Source organism: Lithobates pipiens, unplaced genomic scaffold (assembly GCF_037356315.1).
Source record: "Lithobates pipiens isolate NorthernLeopardFrog02 unplaced genomic scaffold, aLitPip1_a1.2 Scaffold_28, whole genome shotgun sequence".
NCBI classification, from domain to species: Eukaryota; Metazoa; Chordata; class Amphibia; order Anura; family Ranidae; genus Lithobates; species Lithobates pipiens.
This window is the reverse complement of record NW_027507789.1, coordinates 112066991-112087504: the sequence shown is the minus strand read 5'-3', so window position 1 is coordinate 112087504 and position 20514 is coordinate 112066991. Positions and strand designations below refer to the sequence as shown.

At 43.3% G+C, this 20514-nt stretch overlaps 1 protein-coding gene across 1 annotated transcript in view; it reads right to left on the bottom strand.

Annotated features, from left to right (window-relative positions):
* The window catches only part of RAB5C (RAB5C, member RAS oncogene family), a 97138-nt gene that overhangs the window by 24851 nt on the left and 51773 nt on the right, over positions 1-20514 (bottom strand). Inside the window, exon 3 of the mRNA XM_077459539.1 lies at positions 6041-6192. Coding sequence (XP_077315665.1) covers positions 6041-6192 — 152 coding nt within the window. The remainder of the gene's footprint in view (positions 1-6040; positions 6193-20514) is intronic.

Here is a 20514-nt window from a genome sequence, read left to right as displayed (position 1 = left end):
CGTCTAGGTGATTGATGTGTATTGAGGGGCGGGGCTTCGCCTTTCCCCAAAAGTAAGTAAAATTTGAAATAAAAAAATGCCTCATTAGTGAAAAGGATGGAAGAGGAGGGGTGGAGTTATATGTCATAAGGCGACGATCCTAAAAAAATAAATAAAAATTGGGTGCAGAAAAAAAAAAAAAAAAGTTGTATAATAAAGATCACTCTGGATTGCGGACACACTGGATGCTTTTACACAGCTGCTCTTTTTGGCTTCAGGCATTTTTTTTGCAGCCAATAAACTCCCCAGCAAGTTATCCTTGTCCATGCACACATAGGCTGTTACCGGTTTTTGGCAGGGGCTTTTTCTGGCTGTTACAATCAAAAACGTTTTGAGAGGAGTTTTTCAGCTGTAAAAAAAAATAAAATAAAAAAACCACACACACACACACACACACACACACACACACACACACACACACACACACACAAACCACTCTTCCAACTCTGAAAAAATAAAAAAGTTGAAAATTGTCAGAAAACATGGGAATTCAGCGCTCATCTTTTTTGAGCTAGAACCTTTAGTGGGAGTACAATTTTGTTAAAAATAAATATAACCCACACACACACACACACACACACAAAAACCACCACTACTGGGGGGACCCTCTACAGCTAATGCTTTTTTTTTTTTTTTAAAGAATGCCCAGTGTAGTGTAGGCCTTACTATACATAAGCACAATCTGGGAAGTTACATAGCAGGTGAGGTTGAAAAAAAAAAAAAAAATAGATAAGTCCATCAAGTCCAACCTATGTGTGTAATTATATGTCAGTATTACATTGTATATCCCTGTATGTTGTGGTCGTTCAGGTACTTATCTAATAGTTTCTTTAAACTATCAATGTTCCCCACTGAGACCACCGCCTCTGGAAGGGAATTCCACATCCTTACCGCTCTTACAGTAAAGAGCCCTCTACGTAGTTTAAAAGTTAAACCTTTTTCTTCCAATTTTAATGAGTGGCCACGTGTCTTGTTAAAGTCCATTTTGCGAAAAAGTTTTATCCCTATTGTGGGGTCACCAGTATGGTGTTTGTATATTGAAATAATATTCCCTCTCAAGCATCTCTTCTCCAGAGAAAATAAGTTCAGTGTTCACAAACCTTCCTCATAACAAATATCCTCCAGACCCTTTATTAACTTTATTGCCCTTCTTTGTACTCTCTCCATTTCCAGTACATAGTTCCTAAGAACTGGTGCCCAGAACTAGACAGCATACTTCAGGTGTGGCCGGACCAAAGTCTTGTAGAGCGGAAGATTTATTGTTTTAACTCTGGAGTTGATCTCCTTTTTAATGCATGCCAATATTCTGTTCGCTTTGTTTGCAGCAGCTTGGCATTGCATGCCATTGCTGAGACTCAATACCTATCACTATTGAGTAGGACCCCCAGGCCCTTTTCGATCCTAGATTCCCCCAGAGGTTCTCCCCCTAGTGTATAGACTGCATTCATATTTTTGCCACCCAAGTGCATTATTTTACATTTTTCTACATTAAATCTCATTTTCCATGCATTTGCCCACCCCATTAATTTGTTCAGATCTTTCTGTAAGGTTTCTACATCCTGCGGAGAAGTTATTGCCCTGCTTAGCTTAGTATCGTCCGCAAATACAGAGATTGAACCGTTTACCCCATCCTCCAGGTCGTTTATGAACAAATTAAATGGGATCGGTCCCCGCACAGAACCCTGGGGGACCCCCCCACTACCTACCCATGACCATTCCGAGTACTCCCCATTTATCACCACCCTTTGAACTCGCCCTTGTAGCCAGTTTTCAATCCATCTACTCACCCTATGGTCCATGCCAACGTACCTCATTTGTAAAGTAAACATTTATGGGGAACGGTGTCAAATGCTTTTGCAAAATCCACACAACACCACGTCTACGGACCTTCCTTTATTTAGGTGGCAACTCACCTCATAGAAGGTTAGTAGATTGGTTTGGCCAGAACGATTCTTCATGAACTCAAACAGATTACAGCCAATACCATTCTCATTAATAAAATCTTGTATATAGTCCCTTATCCCCTCCAAGAGTTTACACACTATCGATGTTAGGCTAACTGGTCTGTAATTCCCAGGGATGCATTTTGGGCCCTTTTTAAATATTGGTGGTACATTGACTTTTTGCCAATCAGCTGGTACCATTCCAGTCAGTAAAAATTAGGAACAATGGCCTGGCAATTGCTGGACTGAGTTCCCCAAGTACCCTCGAGTGCAAGCCTTCTGGTCCTGGTGATTTATGATTTATGTTACGGTGATTTTAATGTTACGTTTCTCAAATCTAATTTTAATTCTGTCCTCTGTTAACCATGGAAGGTACTTCCTGTGATGTGTCATGAGGATAAAAACTGCAGTTTTGGTTACCGATTCCCTCGTGAAGACTGAGAAGAATAAATTTGATACCTTCGTCATCTCCCCATCCTTTGCAACCAGATGTCCTTCCTCATTCTTTATGGGGTTTGAATGGTCCGTCCTTTTTTACTGTTTACATACTTAAAGGGGTGTTCCGGCCGCTAGTATTTTTTTTTAAAGTCAGGAACTACAAACACATTTTTTTTTTACTTTTTGCTATAATAAATATCCCTCAAAAACATAAAACATTTTTTTCCCTCAATTTAGGCCGATATGTATTCTTCTACAAATTTTTGGTAAAAATCGCAATAAGCGATTGATTGGTTTGCGCAAAATTTATAGCGTTTACAAAATAGGGGATAGTTTTATGGCATTTTTATTAATTTTTTTTTTTTTTTTTTTTACTTGTAATGGCGGCAATCAGCGATTTTTATTGTGACTGCGACATTATGGCGGTCACATCAGACATTGGGACCATTGTCATTTATACAGCAATCAGTGCTATACAAATGCACCGATTCCTGTGTAAATTACACTGGCAGTGAAGGGGTTAGCCAGGGGGTGGCAGTGTAGGGGGTTAAGTGTGTCCTAGGGGCATGTTCTAACTGTGGGGGGCTGGGCTGAGTGTTAGTGAACACTGACCTCTGCTCCAATCACAGGGCGCAGAGATCAGCGTCACTTGTTGCTAGGCAGAATGGGGAGATGTTGTTTACATCGGCATCTCCCATTCTGCCTCCCCGTGAGACGATCGTGGGTATCCCCACGGCGATCAAGTCCACGGGACCCGCAACCGGACTCAAGGGGGTCCCGACCAGCATGTGCATGAACCGCGGGTGGCACGCCCGCAATGGTAGGGTGGCAATTTCAACTGGACGTACCTGTATGCCAGTTTGCCTGCCCGTGCCATTCTACCGACGTACATAGTCGTGCGCCGGTTGGGAACTGGTTAATAAGGACACTTACCCTGTCCAACGATCCTGCGATGGTCAGCTGCCCCGACCATCGGATCGGCTGCTGGCACCTCCAACCCAATGAAGGGAAACAGGCAGTGGAGCCTTGCGGCTTCACTGCCGTTTCCTACCGCACATTGTTCCTCCGCGTTTTGTCTAGAGGTCGACCGATATAATCGGCCGGCCGATATTTGCCATTTTTTAAATAATTGGCATCGGCCGATTTGTGCTGATAAAAAGCCGATTTAGAACTACAGCGGGACTTTGAAATGACTTCTGTATAGAAGTCAGTCTAAGTTGACTGAGTCGTCATAGCAACCCTTTCCTCCACTCTGGGCAGGCTGCCAAGAAAAGAACAGAAAGATACAATGTTTACACTTGAATGAATGAAGTCATCTCTGTGTGTAGAAGTTCTCAGTTTAACCATTTAAAGACTAAATCTTTTCTGACACTTGTTGCTTACAAGTAAAAATCCTGTATTTTCTGCCAGAAAATCACTTAGACCCCCCCAAAAATGATATATATATTTTTTAGCAGAGATCCTACGGAATAAAATAGCGGTTGTTGCAATATTTTATGTCACACGGCATTTGCACAGAGGTCTTTCAAATGCATTTTTTTGGGAAAAAAAAATACACCATTTAAAAAATAAAAATAAAAAAACAGTAAAGTTAGCCCTTTTTTTTTTTTTGTCCAAAAGTTTTGACTACCTGTTTTTATAATATATATATATATATATATATATATATATATATATATATATTTTTTTTTTTTATCTAAATCATACATACAAGTAAACTGATTGGAGGTTTGTTTTGTTTAATAAATGTTTCAGTGTAAGAAATTTTCTGTATCACGTATGAAGGCCGCTTTCACACTGGAGCGGGCAGGCGTTGATGGTAAAACGCAAGTTTTAGCAGCTCTTTACCATCATTTTAGCGGTGCTATTTGGCTGCTAGTGGGGCACATATAACCCAGCTAGTGGCCAAGGAAGAGGTTAAATGCGCCCATGAAGCACCGCTGCCAAATCGCATTGCATGCGCTTCGGCAGTGGTGCCCATTCATATCAATGGGCAGGAGTGGTGGAGGAGCGGTATACACCACTCCAAACGTGCTGCTTGCAGGACTTTTTTTTAAGATCCTGCCAGCGCATCGCCTCAGTGTGAAAGCACTCTGTCTTTCACACAGACTGCAGGGGAGCCATTTTACAGGCACTTTACAGGCGCTATTTTTAGCCCAAAAGCGCCTTAAAACGCCCCAGTGGGAAAGGTGTGTTAGATCAAGGGGGATTAAAAATAAATAAATAAAATAGGCCTAACATATCGGCCCAAAAAAAATAAATAAATAAATAAATAAAAAAAAATAAAAAAAATCGGCATCATATATCGGCTATCGGCCGCCATGATTTTTAAATATCGGCATCGGCCAGAGAAAATCCCATATCGGTCGACCTCTAGTTTTGTCCCTAAGATTTTATCCCAATTTATGCCCTCCAGCAAGGTTCGTAGTTTAGGAAAGTTGGCTCTTTTGAAATTCAGTGTCTTTGTATTCTCCTCGTTTCCCATTTGTGCGATTTGGAAGCCAATTGACCTGTGGTCGCTGTTCCCTAAATTGCCCCTCATTTCCACAGCCGTGATCAGGTCTGTATTGTTGGTAATCAGTAGATCCAGTAACGTTTTATTTCTAATTGGTGAGTCTACCATCTGACCCATAAAATTGTCCTGCAAGACATTTAGGAACTAGTGAGCCTTAGATGAATGTGCGATTCCCTCCAACCAGTCTATGTCTAGATAATTAAAATCCCCTATTATGATAACACTTCCCATCCTTGCTACTAATCCAAATTGTGATAGGAGATCCGTTTCCCCTTCCTCCCTCAGGTTGGGGGGGGGGGGGTCTATAGCATACTCACAGTATTTTCCCCTTAGCTTCATCCCTTTGGAGCTCTACCCATAAGGATTCCACCTCCTCCCTAGCTCCCTTCACATTCACTTGTACATTATTCTTGATATATAGGCATACCCTCCCCCCCTTTTTTACCCTCTCTATCCTTGTAATAAAAGGGTATACCCTTGAATGTGTTCTTATATTGTTTTGGATTACATGGTTTATTCACATTGTATTTTTGGTTAGGCTGCAAAGTACTATATTTTTCAATGTTTTCACTTAAAACTGAAAGCTTGCATTTGGTTGCTATATAACATTTTTGTCATTTACAAAAATTATCTATTGATAGATTTTGGATACTGGAATATAGTGGTCATTAAAGGGGTTCAAACATTAAACTGTACCTGCAGCCATAGAAGTGCAAAAACAGCAGTTATGTATGCATTAAATAGGTCTTTTTGCTAGCATCTACTTTTAATCCAAATTAAATCTCAAAAAAAAAAAAAAAAAAAAAAAAAAAAAAACAACAACAGAGTCATAAAGCTGAGGTAGCAGAGTTGACCAAGGTGGCAGAAATTCAGTAGTCATCCATCAGAAGGGCAAGTAATACTAGCATGGTTAAACAAAGAATCCTTGCAACCAACCTCAAGGGCTCATTCGCACTATATGCAGTGATCTGCATTTTTTTCAACCTACCATCCAGTCAAAATAACACATAGTAACATATATTAGGCAAATTTATAACCAGATCTCTTTGCAAGAAAAATAAAAAATGAAATGCAGATAATTTTAAGTTTAAGTGCAAACACATACTGTATTAGTAATGTCATATACTACAATAGCTGCTTGTGCTCCTCTATAGTACATGGGGGCCAGGCTGTGGTACCTCTCCTGCCCAGCGGTATCCCAGATCTCAAACTTCACCGTTGTGTCATCTAAACATACTGTCTGTGTTAGGAATGCAGCTGAGGAGAGAAACAATGAAAGGGAATTAGAACAAGGACATATAAAAAAAAAATAATGAATTTTAAACAGTACAAACGTGAATTAATGTATAAAAAGTCTAAAAGCACTATTTCCTACACTAAGAAAAGATTCTTAAACTAACATACACAGACACTTAAACAAAATGTAGGGTATTTTGCATGATATACTGTCTTACAATTGGGCTCACCTAAAGTAACTTGCAAATGTCAGTAGTGCCGACAGGGGAACCCGAGAAGAGGATCAGGGCTGCTCTGTGCAAAACCACTGCACAGAGCAGGCAAGTATGATCCGTTTGTACTTGATTAACCTTTTGGAGAGGAGTTGCCTCTTCAGCCCTGATCTTGACCCTGCGATTGCCAACACCACAGGTTAATCACGCAAAATAGTACTTGACTACATGAATGCAGCATCCCAACCATGCAGCCAGGGTGCTCTAAGCATATGTACAGACATCAGTCCCATGCAAGGCACAATTTCAGATGCTTGTAACAAGCCAAAAAAAAAAAAAACTAAAGCCTAGTACACACCATCAGTTTTTTTTTTTTGCTGATCAACTCAGCAGGCTGAATGAAAAACTGAAGCGCTTGGGAGGAGAGCCTGTACCAACAATCCAATGTTAGTACAGCAATATCCCTGCTGCGCTATCAGGCCATGTGTACAGGACTTAAAGCACAAGGCTCCAGAATAAATGTTTTCCCTCTGCTATATGAAAACAAGTGTGTTGGGTTTGACATGAGAATAAATTATAATATATTCTCTCTCATATATATCTATATAAAAGCTAAGCGATTAAATCGTCCAGCCGATTAGTTGGTCTGCAATATCAATAAGTGCCTGCGAATGTGTGAAATGTGTGAGGAGCAATGCCTCATGGGACATGTAGTCCTGGGCAGGAAGTGAGTGGTTTGAGCAGATTTTTTTACCGTGCTATAGGGGATATATATAGAGATATATCTACCGTATATACTCGAGTATAAGCCGAGATTTTCAGCCTCTTTTTTGAGGCTGAAAGTGCCCCCCTCGGCTTATACTCGAGTCATCGCTGTCTGCCCGCTCGATCAGCGTGTCGAGCAGACAGACAGCGGCCATTCTGATTCAAAAGCCGCGCCTCCGGCTCCGCCTTCGCCTGTGATAGGCGGAACACTGAATTTCCCAGCAGCCTGTGTTCCGCCTATCACGGACGTCGTATCATCCTCGTACTACGGACGAGGATGATACGACGTCTGTGATAGGCGGAACACAGGCTGCTGGGAAATTCAGTGTTCCGCCTATCACAGGCGAAGGCGGCGGCGCAGCTTTTGAACTTTACAATGGCCGCCGACGAAGAGGGCACGGGACGGCACGGCACGGGACGGGACGGGACGGGGGCAAGGCAAGGCACGACACGGGACGGATGCAAGGAGGCAAGGCACGGGACGGGACGGAGGCAAGGAGGCAAGGCACGGGACGGAGGCTCGGGACAAAGGTAGGCTGGACACACACACACACACACACACACACACACACACACACACACACACACACACACACACACACACACACACACACACACACACACACACACACACACACACACACACACACACACACACACACACACACACACACACACACACACACACACGGATGGAGACACACACAGGGATGGATGGATGGATGGATGGAGACACACACACACAGGGATGGATGGATGGATGGATGGAGACACACACACACAGGGATGGATGGATGGAGACACACACACACAGGGATGGATGGATGGATGGACACACACACACACAGGGATGGATGGACGGACACACAGGGATGGACGGACACACAGGGATGGACGGACACACAGGGATGGACGGACACACACACAGGGATGGACAGGCATGTCTCACCCTCGGCTTATACACGAGTCAATAAGTTTGCCAGTTTTTTTGGGGGTAAATTGGGGGCCTCGGCTTATATTCGGGTCGGCCTATACTCGAGTATATACGGTATATCTATCTATATCTATCTATATCTATCTATATCTATCTATATCTATCTATATCTATCTATATCTATCTATATCTATCTATATCTATCTACACACACACACACACATATATACATACCGCATTTATTGGCGCATAACATGCACCCTTTTCCCCTCCTTAAAAATCAGGGGGAATAAAATAAAAAAATCATGGGTGCGTGTTATATGCCAATCCCCCGCTGATAGTGAGCGGAGGAGCGAAAGCCGGCGAGATACATATAGCCGAGTATACTCTGCTACTCTGGGCTCCGCTCAGCCATGCCCAGTCCCGCCCTATGATTGACATAACGCAGGGACTGAGTGACTGAGCGAAGCAGAGCCTAAAGCAAGTACACTCTGCTAGGTATAGCTCGGCTCCGATCAAGTCACAGAGAAAAGCCGAGAGGAGCACAATCACTGCTGAGATACACAGGACATCTGGCTCTGTATCTCAGCGGCGCCATATTTAAAACAGAAAGGCTGCAATGACCCTGAAAAGGCTGCATTGATGGGCATTTAAATGTAAGTTTTTTTTCCTTAAACTTCCCTCCTACACTTGGGGTGCGTGTTACGCGATCGATAAACACACACACACACACACACACATACATATACACTACCGTTCAAAAGTTTGGGGTCACATTGAAATGTCCTTATTTTTTAAGGAAAAGCACTGTACTTTTCAATGAAGCCAACTTTAAACTAGTCCTAACTTTAAACAAATATACTCTATACATTGCTAATGTGGTAAATGACTATTCTAACTGCAAATGTCTAGTTTTTGGTGCAATATCTACATAGGTGTATAGAGGCCCATTTCCAGCAACTATCACTCCAGTGTTCTAATGGTACAATGTGTTTGCTCATTGGCTCAGAAGGCTAATTGATGATTAGCAAACCCTTGTGCAATCATGTTCACACATCTAAAAACAGTCTAGTTCCTTCCAGAAGCTACAAAACTGACCTTCCTGTGAGCAGATTGAGTTTCTGGAGCATCACATTTGTGGGGTCAATTAAACGCTCAAAATGGCCAGAAAAAGAGAACTTTCATCTGAAACTCGACAGTCTATTCTTGTTCTTAGAAATGAAGGCTATTCCATGCGAGAAATTGCAAAGAAATTGAAGTTTTCCTACAATGGTGTGTACTACTCCCTTCAGAGGACAGCACAAACAGGCTCTAACCAGAGTAGAAAAAGAAGTGGGAGGCCGCGTTCCACAACTAAGCAAGAAGATAAGCACATTAGAGTCTCTAGTTTGAGAAACAGACGCCTCACAGGTCCCCAACTGGCATCTTCATTAAATAGTACCCGCAAAACACCAGTGTCAACATCTACAGTGAAGAGGCGGCTGCGGGATTTTGGGCTTCAGGGCAGAGTGGCAAAGAAAAAGCCATATCTGAGACTGGCCAATAAAAGAAAAAGATTAAGATGGGCAAAAGAACACAGACATTGGACAGAGGAAGACTGGAAAAAAGTGTTGTGGACGGATGAATCCAAGTTTGAGGTGTTTGGATCACAAAGAAGAACGTTTGTGAGACACAGAACAAATGAAAAGATGCTGGAAGAATGCCTGACGCCATCTGTTAAGCATGGTGGAGGTAATGTGATGGTCTGGGGTTGCTTTGGTGCTGGTAAGGTGGGAGCTTTGTACAGGGTAAAAGGGATTCTGAATAAGGAAGGCTATCACTCCATTTTGCAACGCCATGCCATACCCAGTGGACAGCGCTTGATTGGAGCCAATTTCATCCTACAACAGGACAATGACCCTAAACACACCTCCAAATTGTGCAAGAGCTATTTACAGCAGAAGCAGGCAGCTGGTATTCTATCGGTAATGGAGTGGCCAGCACAGTCACCAGATCTGAACCCCATTGAGCTGTTGTGGGAGCAGCTTGACCGTATGGTACGCCAGAAGTGCCCATCCAACCAATCCAACTTGTGGGAGCTGCTTCTAGAAGCGTGGGGTGCAATTTCTCCAGCTTACCTCAATAAATTAACAGCTAGAATGCCAAAGGTGTGCAATGCTGTAATTGCTGCAAAAGGAGGATTCTTTGACGAAAGCAAAGTTTGATGTAAAAACAATGTTATTTCAAATACAAATCATTATTTCTAACCTTGTCAATGTCTTGACTCTATTTTCTATTCATTTCACAACGTATGGTGGTGAATAAGTGCGACTTTTCATGGAAAACACAAAATTGTTTGGGTGACCCCAAACTTTTGAACGGTAGTGTACATATACACATACACAGGGGTTGACAAATTTGCTTGGAATCTAGAAACCAGGTCCGTGACGGCGATCTAGACCTGTCCCTGGTCTGACATGGAGACGAGTGAGGAGAAGATAAGCCCCCCCCCCCCCCCACCTGTATCCAAGTCATTGCCCATAGCTCTTAGAGGGACATTTTATTTGTTTTATTTTTTTCAAATGACGATTTTTTTTTTTAATTGCATTTTAGTGTAAATATGAGATGTGAGGTCTCTCTGACCCCAGATCTCATATATAAAAGAGGACCTGTCATGCTTTTTTTCTATTACAAGGGATTTTTACATTCCTTGTAATAGGAATAAAAGTCACACACTTTTTTTTTTTTTTTTTTTTTAAAGAAAACAGTGAAAAAAAATAAATGTTAAAATAAGAAAAAAATATAAAAAAAATTTTTTTAACGCGCCCTGTCCCACCAAGACCTCCTCTAACAAACGTGCAACCTGTAGAATTTCTTTTAAACATCGCCTATGGAGATTTTAAAGGGTAAAAGTTTGTCGCCATTCCATGAGCGCAATTTTGAAGCATGTCATGTTGGGTATCGATTTACTCTGTGTAACATTATCTTTCACAATATAAAAAAAAAATTGGGCTAACTTTACTGTGGTCTTATTTTTTAATTAAAAAAATTTGTATCCCCCCCCCCCCAAAAAAAAAAAAAAAAGTGTGCTTGTAAGACCGCTGTGCAAATACGGTGTGACAAAGTATTGCAACGACTGCCATTTTATTCTCTAGGAGATTATATATATATTATCTATCTAATGTTTAGGGATTCTAAGTAAAGGGAAGGAGATAGGCTGGTAGGGCAAGCTCCATTAGCATTGCTGGTTGTAATTCCAACGACCACCATAAGAGGGCGCCAGATTCCAGAAGGAACTCAATTACCGACCGCCGGCGGCGTGGCCCCACGCGATCAAGCCGGGGGGGGGGTCCACGGAGACAAGATACCCCCAGCTGTGCTGCCCCTGGCGCCAGGTCGCTAATTCTAGTCGTATATGCGACCTGGCGCCCGGGTTTTGTCGAGCCCTGTATATATGTATATATATAGATATAGATATAGATATAGATATAGATATAGATATACACACACACACACACACACACACACTATCCACACACCGTGCCTTGCAAAAGTATTCGGCCCCCTTGAACTTTTTAACCTTTTGCCACATTTCAGGCTTCAAACAAAGATATAAAATTTAAATTTTTTGTTAAGAATCACCAACAAGTGGGACACAATTGTGAAGTGGAATGAAATCTATTGCATTTTTGAAACTTTTTTAGCAAATAAAAAAACGGAAAAGTGGTGCGTGCAAAATTATTCGACCCCTTTACTTTCAGTGCAGCAAACTCACTTCAGAAGTTCAGCGAGGATCTCTGAATGATCCAATGTTGTCCTAAATAACTGATGGTGATAAATAGAATCCACCTGTGTGTAATCAAGTCTCTGTATAAATGCACCTGCTCTGTGATAGTCTCAGGGTTCTGTTGAAAGCGCAGAGAGCATCATGAAGACCAAGGAACACACCAGGCAGGTCCGTAATACTGTTGTGGAGAAGTTTAAAGCCGGATTTGGATACAAAAAGATTTCCCAAGCTTTAAACATCCCAAGGAGCACTGTGCAAGCGATCATTTTGAAATGGGAGTATCAGACCACTGCAAATCTACCAAGACCTGGCCGTCCCTCTAAACTTTCAGCTCAGACAAGGAGAAGACTGATCAGAGATGCAGCCAAGAGGCCCATGATCACTCTGGATGAACTGCAGAGAACTACAGCTGAGGTGGAAGAGTCTGTCCATAGGACAACAATCAGTCGTACACTGCACAAATCTGGCCTTTATGGAAGAGTGGCAAGAAGAAAGCCATTTCTCAAAGATATCCATAAAAAGACTTGTCTAAAGTTTGCCACAAGCCACCTGGGAGACCCACCAAACATGTGGAAGAAGGTGCTCTGGTCAGATGAAACCAAAAATCGAACTTTTTGCCCACAATGCAAAACGATACATGTTTGGCGTAAAAGCAACACAGCTCATCACCCTCAACACACCATCCCCACTGTCAAACATGGTGGTGGCAGAATCATGGTTTGGGCCTGCTTTTCTTCAGCAGGGACAGGAAAGATGGTTAAAATTGAGGGGGAAGATGGATGCAGCCAAATACAGGACCATTCTGGATGAAAACCTGTTGGAGTTTGCAAAAGCCCTGAAACTGGGACGGAGATTTATCTTCCAACAAGACAATGATCCGAAACATACAGCAAAATCTACAAAGGAATGGTTCACAAATAAACATATCCAGGTGTTAAAATGGCCAAGTCAAAGTCCAGACCTGAATCCAATCGAGAATCTGTGGAAAGAGCTGAAAACTGCTGTTCACAAACGCGCTCCATCCAACCTCACTGAGCTTGAGCTGTTTTGCAAGTAAAAATGGGCAAGAATTTCAGTCTCTCGATGTGCAAAACTGATAGCGACATACCCCAAGCGACTTGCAGCTGTAATCGCAGCAAAAGGTGGCTCTACAAAGTATTAACGCAAGGGGGGGGGGGGGGTCGAATAATTTTGCACGCCCCACTTTTCATTTTTTATTAGTTAAAAAAAAAGTTTTCGAAAATCCAATAGATTTTGTTCCACTTCACAATTGTGTCCCACTTGTTGGTGATTCTTCACAAAAAATAAAAATTTTATATCTTTATGTTTGAAGCCTGAAATGTGGCAAAAGGTTGAAAAGTTCAAGGGGGCCAAATACTTTCGCAAGGGTGTGTGTGTTTTCACATACCATTATCTCCATCAGACTAGTTTTCACAGAAACAGAAATCCGGTTTTGTTTGAGGCCGTTTCTCTAACAAATGTTTTGGTAATTTATACATAGGCTGTCCTTAAACGGTGGAAACAGTTGACAGCTTCAGCAGTCCATTGTCTCTAAAGCTACAGTAAACAGGTATGTTTTGTTTGGCAACTATGGTAAACTGCTTGACACATAAAAAGGGGTTGTGAGGCATAAGCTAGGAGGGCTCATCATGCTTTAAACACCAAAAGACTGAGCTGTTCCAGCCAAGAAGAAGTTGCCAATCTCCAGAAGCAACGAAGATCATGAACACACAGTAACCGGAGTAACTTTACAGAAAAGTTTTACTGTGTATAGACCACAGACTGCTCTTTTGCTAGGCATCTTGCTATAGATATACACCAGTCATGTATTGATCATCTTCCTTGCTTATACCACAAAAGTAACCTTGCTAGATAGACACAAGCAAAAAAACAAGGAATCCTGAAAGGTGAGCACACCCTCAGTCTAGTGGTATTCCAGTTATGATGGGTCATGGTTTTATTTATTGTAGCTGCAAGAATATAAACTGATTGCTTTTGGGTTAAATACCACTTTAAAAAGGGCGTTTCCAGTCTGCATAGAGAAATGTCTGAAATAGCAAAATGTAGCGTAAAGGTCTTCTAGAAAGACCCAAGACCTGGAATGGCAGAGGTCAGTCCTCCAGATAAAGGGCAATAAGCACTGCATCAATAAGATCTGGAACAACCCACAATAAGGGTGCTCCAGTACCTGAGCAGAAACAGCCGAAAGGGCCTGGAGTAGTATGGAGGTTCCCAATGACTTTTGTAAGCACAGCCTCACCTGACAGAGCCGGGGAAGACTCCAATGACGACGGTCCCAGATTACAGGCGCTGGTTCCTTTTGATACAGTGTAAACACTGCCAGAACCACTAGGGGAGTATGGAATCAGATAATCCGTGGCAGAAAGACGTCCCCTTTGTGTTTTACCAAAGGCATGTTTGGTCCATGCAACAGTAATGCAACTAGGCCGAAATATGGAGGTTGTACAGTGTCATGTCATTCCACTGGAAAAGTCATGTCCCCCATCTGGATGGCATAAAATGTGCACCACCATTCTCACTTGGTCTTACCCACACAGTAGGCACCATACACGTTAACGCATATCATGCCTGATATTTTACAATTCACAAAATGTTTTGCCTGAATTGCTTTGCCATTTTTTGGAGTGCCACCCTTTTGAGTACATTTAACAATCTACAATATGCACACCTGCCACATTTATGTGCCGCTTTTAAAATTTCATTGGGTCAGTCACATTTGGCACATGGGGCCTATAATTTGACAGGTTGCAAAAATAAATACCGTACTTGATACATCTATTGACCAGTATTAAAAGTTTTGTCAATTTTTGAAAGAAAATAAACTGATGTTATCCTTCCTTGCATGCACTTTGATATACAAGCTTTATTACATTTACTTTGGTTACCATGGGGTGCCCTGTGGGCTAAATACCTAGGGACTGCAGGCACACACAGAAGACTCCCACTTGGATTTACAATGAGATGTCCTAAATGCACAATTGTGCAGTAAAGTGTGCAGAGGAATGCCGCAACTCTCCATGGAACATGGCCTACAGAGGTAGATGGGGTAGGGGGATTAGTGCCCGGTGGGAACCAACCTAGGGGAAGGAGCTGTTGATCTCAAACTCTAGGAATAGCCCTTTAAAAAAAAAAAAAATAAATAAATAAAAAAAAAAAAGGAGATTAATGGAGCCAAAGAGGGAAGAGAAACTACTACGTACACAGCTGGCGCCCCAATATATCATGTGGTGGCCCCTTGGCAGGATATCAGACAAACTGAACCTAGCAATCAATTTAAGACAGTTAACATCCTAGAAAGCATTTTACTTGGGTAAGTTTAAATAGACTAACCAATTGTGCACAAATCTCAGGACACACCAGTATGAAGACTTGTTCACACCAAGTGCATGTGCTAGTTTGCACATTGTGCATTGCACTTTTTAAATTGGCTGCTGCATACGCATGAAACAAAAAAAGCTGATTTTTAAAAGCATGCCGCACCAAAATGCATGGTACTGCAATACCATGCGTTTTAGAAGCCATGAAGGCACACGCCTTTGCCAGATGTGTGGGAGTACCATTAAGAATTAATGGCACCTGCATAATGCAGTGAGGGAAACTTTTCCATTCAAATCCCACTTTCAGCACAACAAACCCGCCCCCCCAACACAACTTCTGCTCCTCCTCGGCCCTTCCACCACATGTCTCTCATGGGTAATGAGAGCAGCAGAGAGGTGGTGTGGGCTGTGCTCCCCCGCCCCCACCCCCCCAATCCCCAGCATCTCTCCATCCTGTCTGTATACAGGAGATAACACAGAACACCCCCCAGATTGGGACTGTGCAGGGTTTGAGATATAGAGAATATATATATAAAAAATTTTTTTTTTTTTTTTTTTTTTTTTTTTTTACACACACACACACACATCTACAAACTCATTTGGACAGTGGGAGGTTAAATGAAAAAGTCTGTGCACAACTGTACTTTTGACCTATTCAACTGGCATAACAAGATAAAGTGAAAGAACTTGCTGACCATTTTCCTTTTCCACTCAGCAAGGAGTTTCCTGCTCAGAAGTACAGTAACAGTGAATGGAGGATCTCTCATTCATAGAAAAGGCACCTAACACCACACAAGGTTCTTCGGCCACAATCTACTCAGAAAAACGCCCACGATTTTACCATGCTTATGATGTGGTTTTTCATAGGTCATGTGACTCAAATGCATCAAAAAAACTGGCGCATTTTTGAAGAGCTCTTGCTGTGTTGAGAATGCATGGTTGGTGGTATTTTTTTTTTACCTGACCAAAAATGCGGCAACCCTTACAAATCACTTTGACCTACAGGTAAGCCTAGATTAAGGCTTACCTGTAGGTCCAAGAAATATCTCCCAAACCTATACGGTTTAGGAGATATTTGCCCAAAGACGGGCACCGTAGACAGCGGCGCGCAGGCGCACTGAGCGTGACATCTTCGATAAAGAAGATGCCGCGCGTCTCGGCTCCCGTGCGCATGCACGGGAGTGACGTCATCGCGGCTTCGCCGAATGACAGTGGCGCGGCTGCGAGACCCACCGAGAAGATGGATGTGGCGGACTACAGGGGACAGCGGTGACTTTGCTGGCTCCTGTGTCAGTTAAGTGACACATAATGGACTACTATGCGATGCATAGTAGTCCATTATGCTTTGCCTTTGCAGGGAATGAAAGAGGAAGTAAACTCATCAGGGTTTACTTCCTCTTTAACAGCTGCCGATAATGGGGACAATAAATTAAATATTAATAACTAAAAGTCCAATATAATAATTTCTAAAATGTATAAATTTTATATATAAAAGTTTATTTTTATTTTTTTTAAACTTCAATTTTTGTTTCGGCCAAGTGCATCCTGAATTTTCTGTTTCGGCACTAGAATTTTTATTTCATTGCACCTTCAATGTTAATAAAAAATATATATTACATACACAAAATTAAGAGTTCAAGTATAAAAGCAATTTCAGGCAACACGTGAAAGAAAACAATGCGCCATCAATACCATTCAGCAAACTCTGTACTCTGTAGTCCCTTACATGCACAAGTACACATTGCTGATTCCAACCAATTGTACTTTCTGAAACATGAGCTATGCAACTTCCTCCCTCTCTGCTTCATGAATCACCAATCCCATTTAAACTGTCAAGTCATCTGATCAGTGGCTGTAGAAATAATTTTAACATCAAGCTTTCTGTAGACCAGAGACAGCAATACACATGTGGCAGGTTTTCCAGCTTCACAAAAAGGTGCCTTCTAGGATCACCAGATTAACAAAAGGGGGAGTTGGGGGTGACGACTTTGATCCTAACTTTGCTCTGCGACATCAGTCCTACATTGCTCCTACATCCATCCGACTTTCAGGAACAGGATACTACTTTGATCCGACTTTTCAGATAGTAAGACTTGTCCTTTAACCCATCAAAACTATCCTGGTATGACAAATTCCTTTCCCTCTTCCTTTTCCTGTGTGTCCATGTGGTCAGCAATTATAACCTCTCTGGCAACTGCAGTGTCAGCCTTCATAACATCAGGCGTGGCAGTGTTAATGGAAGCTAAACAGGTGGAAGAGGAGGCGTCGATATTGGATCCATCCTGTGATTGCAAACCGAAAACAAAGGACAGTTCTGGGTCATCTATGAGGACCTCCGTGAACACTGGGACAAGTTCTTCAATTATCCACAGCTTGGTGAGCTTTTTGTTTAAAATTGGGTGTGGGGGGGGGGGGGGGGGGGGGGCGGAGGGAAATCGGCATAAGCCCCCCCCCCCCCGGATGAATGCCAGCCCCTTAGGTCTGGTATGAAAAAGTACAGTTAAGGGGAAAACACTGCGCTATGATTTAGTATATGTAGAAGGAGGCCTCAACAGCCAAAAACAGCAGCCAACACCAAAAAACAAACAAAGTTCAGCAAACAAAATGATAAAAACAGTGTAGCGCTTCAATAATAATAAATGTGATCAACATAAATTATATAAAAAATAATATAACAGAGATCGTATGAATATGAATGCCTAGAGGAAAGTCCAACATTGGCCGCACATTCCACTATGTAGCAGGTACGAGGGTGACCGAACCGTCACAGGTATGAAAAAGGAAAAAAGGAAAACCCCAAAACGCAAACATTAAAAAAAAAAAAAAAAAAAAAAAAAAAAATTATATATAAAATTGGTGTGCGGGTCCCCCTAAAGTCCATACTAGACCCTTAGCTGAGCACGCAGCCCGGCCGGTCAGGAAAGGGGGTGGGGACGAGTGAGCACACCACCCCCCCTTTCTGAACTGTACCAGGCCGCATGCCCTCAACATGGGGGGTGGGTGCACTACGGGCCCCCCACCCCAAAGCACCTTGTCCCCATGTTGATGAGGACAAGGGCCTATTCCCGACAACCTTGGTCGTTGGTTGTCGAGGTCTGCGGGCGGCTTATCGGAATAAGGGGCCCCCCAGATCCCGGCCCCCCCACCCCATGTGAATGAGTATGAGGTACATCATACCCCTACCCATTCACCTGGGGGGTAGCGGGAATTAAAAAAAAAAAAAAAAAAAAAGGAATTAGGCAGCTCCAGGGGTCTTACGCCTTCTCCGCTCCCTCCGGCCTTTTCTCCGCTATCTTCTGCCCTTTTGCTAGCATTGGCCCAGTCTTCTTCCCCTCTGGTCTTTTTCCAATGTTGACATGACGCTCTCTCCCAATGTAACGCGAACTGCAACTAATATAGGCATTGTCACCGGGTGATGCCATCTGGTGACCCCCCCCTTATGACATCACCGCCTGGGGCATGATGACCCAGTGACCATGCCTATATAAAAGTTGTTGCGCACACGGCATTACATCGGGAGAGAGCGTCGTGTCAACATCAGAAGATGACCGGAGAGAAGAAGATGATGGAGAAGACCGGGCCAATGCTATCAAAAGAGCAGGCAAAAGAGAAGATAGTGGAGGATCCCAGCAATAGACACCAGAGAGAAGGAGAAGAGGCCAGAGAGAGAAGTTGGAAGAGACCCCTGGAGCTGCCTAATAAATTACTTTAAAAACGGGTCTAGTGTGTTTTTTTATATTTTTTATTGACACTTAACACCCCCCCCCCCCCCCCAGGTGAATGGGTAGGGGTACAATGCACTCCATTGCTCACATAGGCTTATTAAAGGGGGCTCCCGGATTCCGATAAGCCCCCTGCCCGCAGACCCCGAAAACCAGTGGCCAGGGTTGTCAGGAAAAGGCCCTTGTGTTCATCAACATGGGGACAAGGCGCTTTGGGCACCCCTCCATGTTGAGGGCATGCGGCCTGGTACAGTTCAGGAGGGGGGGTGGGCGCGCTCGCTCATCCCCACCCCCTTTGCTGACCAGCTGAGCTGCTTGCTTGGATAAGGGTCTGGTATGGATTTTGGGGGGACCCCTATGTCTTTTTCCGCATAGGGGGTTCCCCTTAAAATCCATATCAGCCAGAAGAGCCTGGTATGATGCTCTTGGAGGGGGAACCCGCGCAGATTTTGTATTTAAAATTTGGTGTGGAGTCCCCCCTCAAGATCATCAGAGCACAAAGTTGCATGCCAAAGTCCGATAAGGCAAGACAGCGATCCAACTTTGATCCTACTTCAGCCCATTGAATAGCATTAAAGTCGGACCAAAGTGGCGCAGGGAGCATTTTCAAAGTCGGACCAGTTAAGACGGCTCCCATAGGGAAGCATTGGATTTTCACGTTATGCGACATGAGCTCCCAATGTCGGAGCGTTTATAGCACCAGTGTGAACCCGGCCTTAGAGGCATTAAGAGGCGGAGCACCATGACGTAGATGCGCTTGAGGCAATCTCCGGAAGCCCTGTCTCTCCTCAGAACCCACGCGCTCCTCCATCACGCTAAGCAGCTATACGCGATCAGCAGGAGGAGAGGATGAGCTGCCGATTTAGAGAAAGCTGAGCCACAGCAGGTGCTGGGAAACCTCCACCTCACCCCGCCACCGCACATCCCAGACCGCCGGAGGCATTAGTGTGGTGTGCACTTTGTAGCAGAGGGATGGGACCGCATCGGAGAGCGGAAAGCGGCACACAGCTGACCTGACCCGGAAGTAGGAGCGGGAAGCGATTGCCGGTGGCCAGTATTTGGAGGAGGACAGGCAGAAAAGACGCAGAGGGCTCGCTGTGGTACGGGTGAGTGGCCTGATCGGCCAGGAAGCAGACTACTCGAGGAGAGGGGACTGTTTAAAGCAACCAGGAAATGTTAAAACCACTATAGACTGCTAAGTACTAGCCGGCCTTATTAACAGTCAAATAACAGAAGGTTGGGGGTCAGAAAAATATCCCCCCGTGTTATATGGCCAATGAACCAACTGAGTAAGACTGAGTATTAATGTTCCTTTACTCATAATGCTACAAAAAGGAGTGGTATCTTCTATACTATCTGGTACCAACAATTGTCATACAGTGGACCGATTAAGATTATAGCTGGATATTGATAGGCAATAACTTTAAAACCTTTAGGCTCCTACATCTGCTATTATCAGCCAGCCATAGTGTTTGTGGGGAGGAGGTAGTTGAGCTATCAGATCGAGTGAAGCCATACAAACTGTTGTATTAAGGACTGTCGTACCACCCCTCCCCCCCCCCTCCCTCAAGCAAACCTGTTAGGTAGTGGCGCAAGGAACAATATT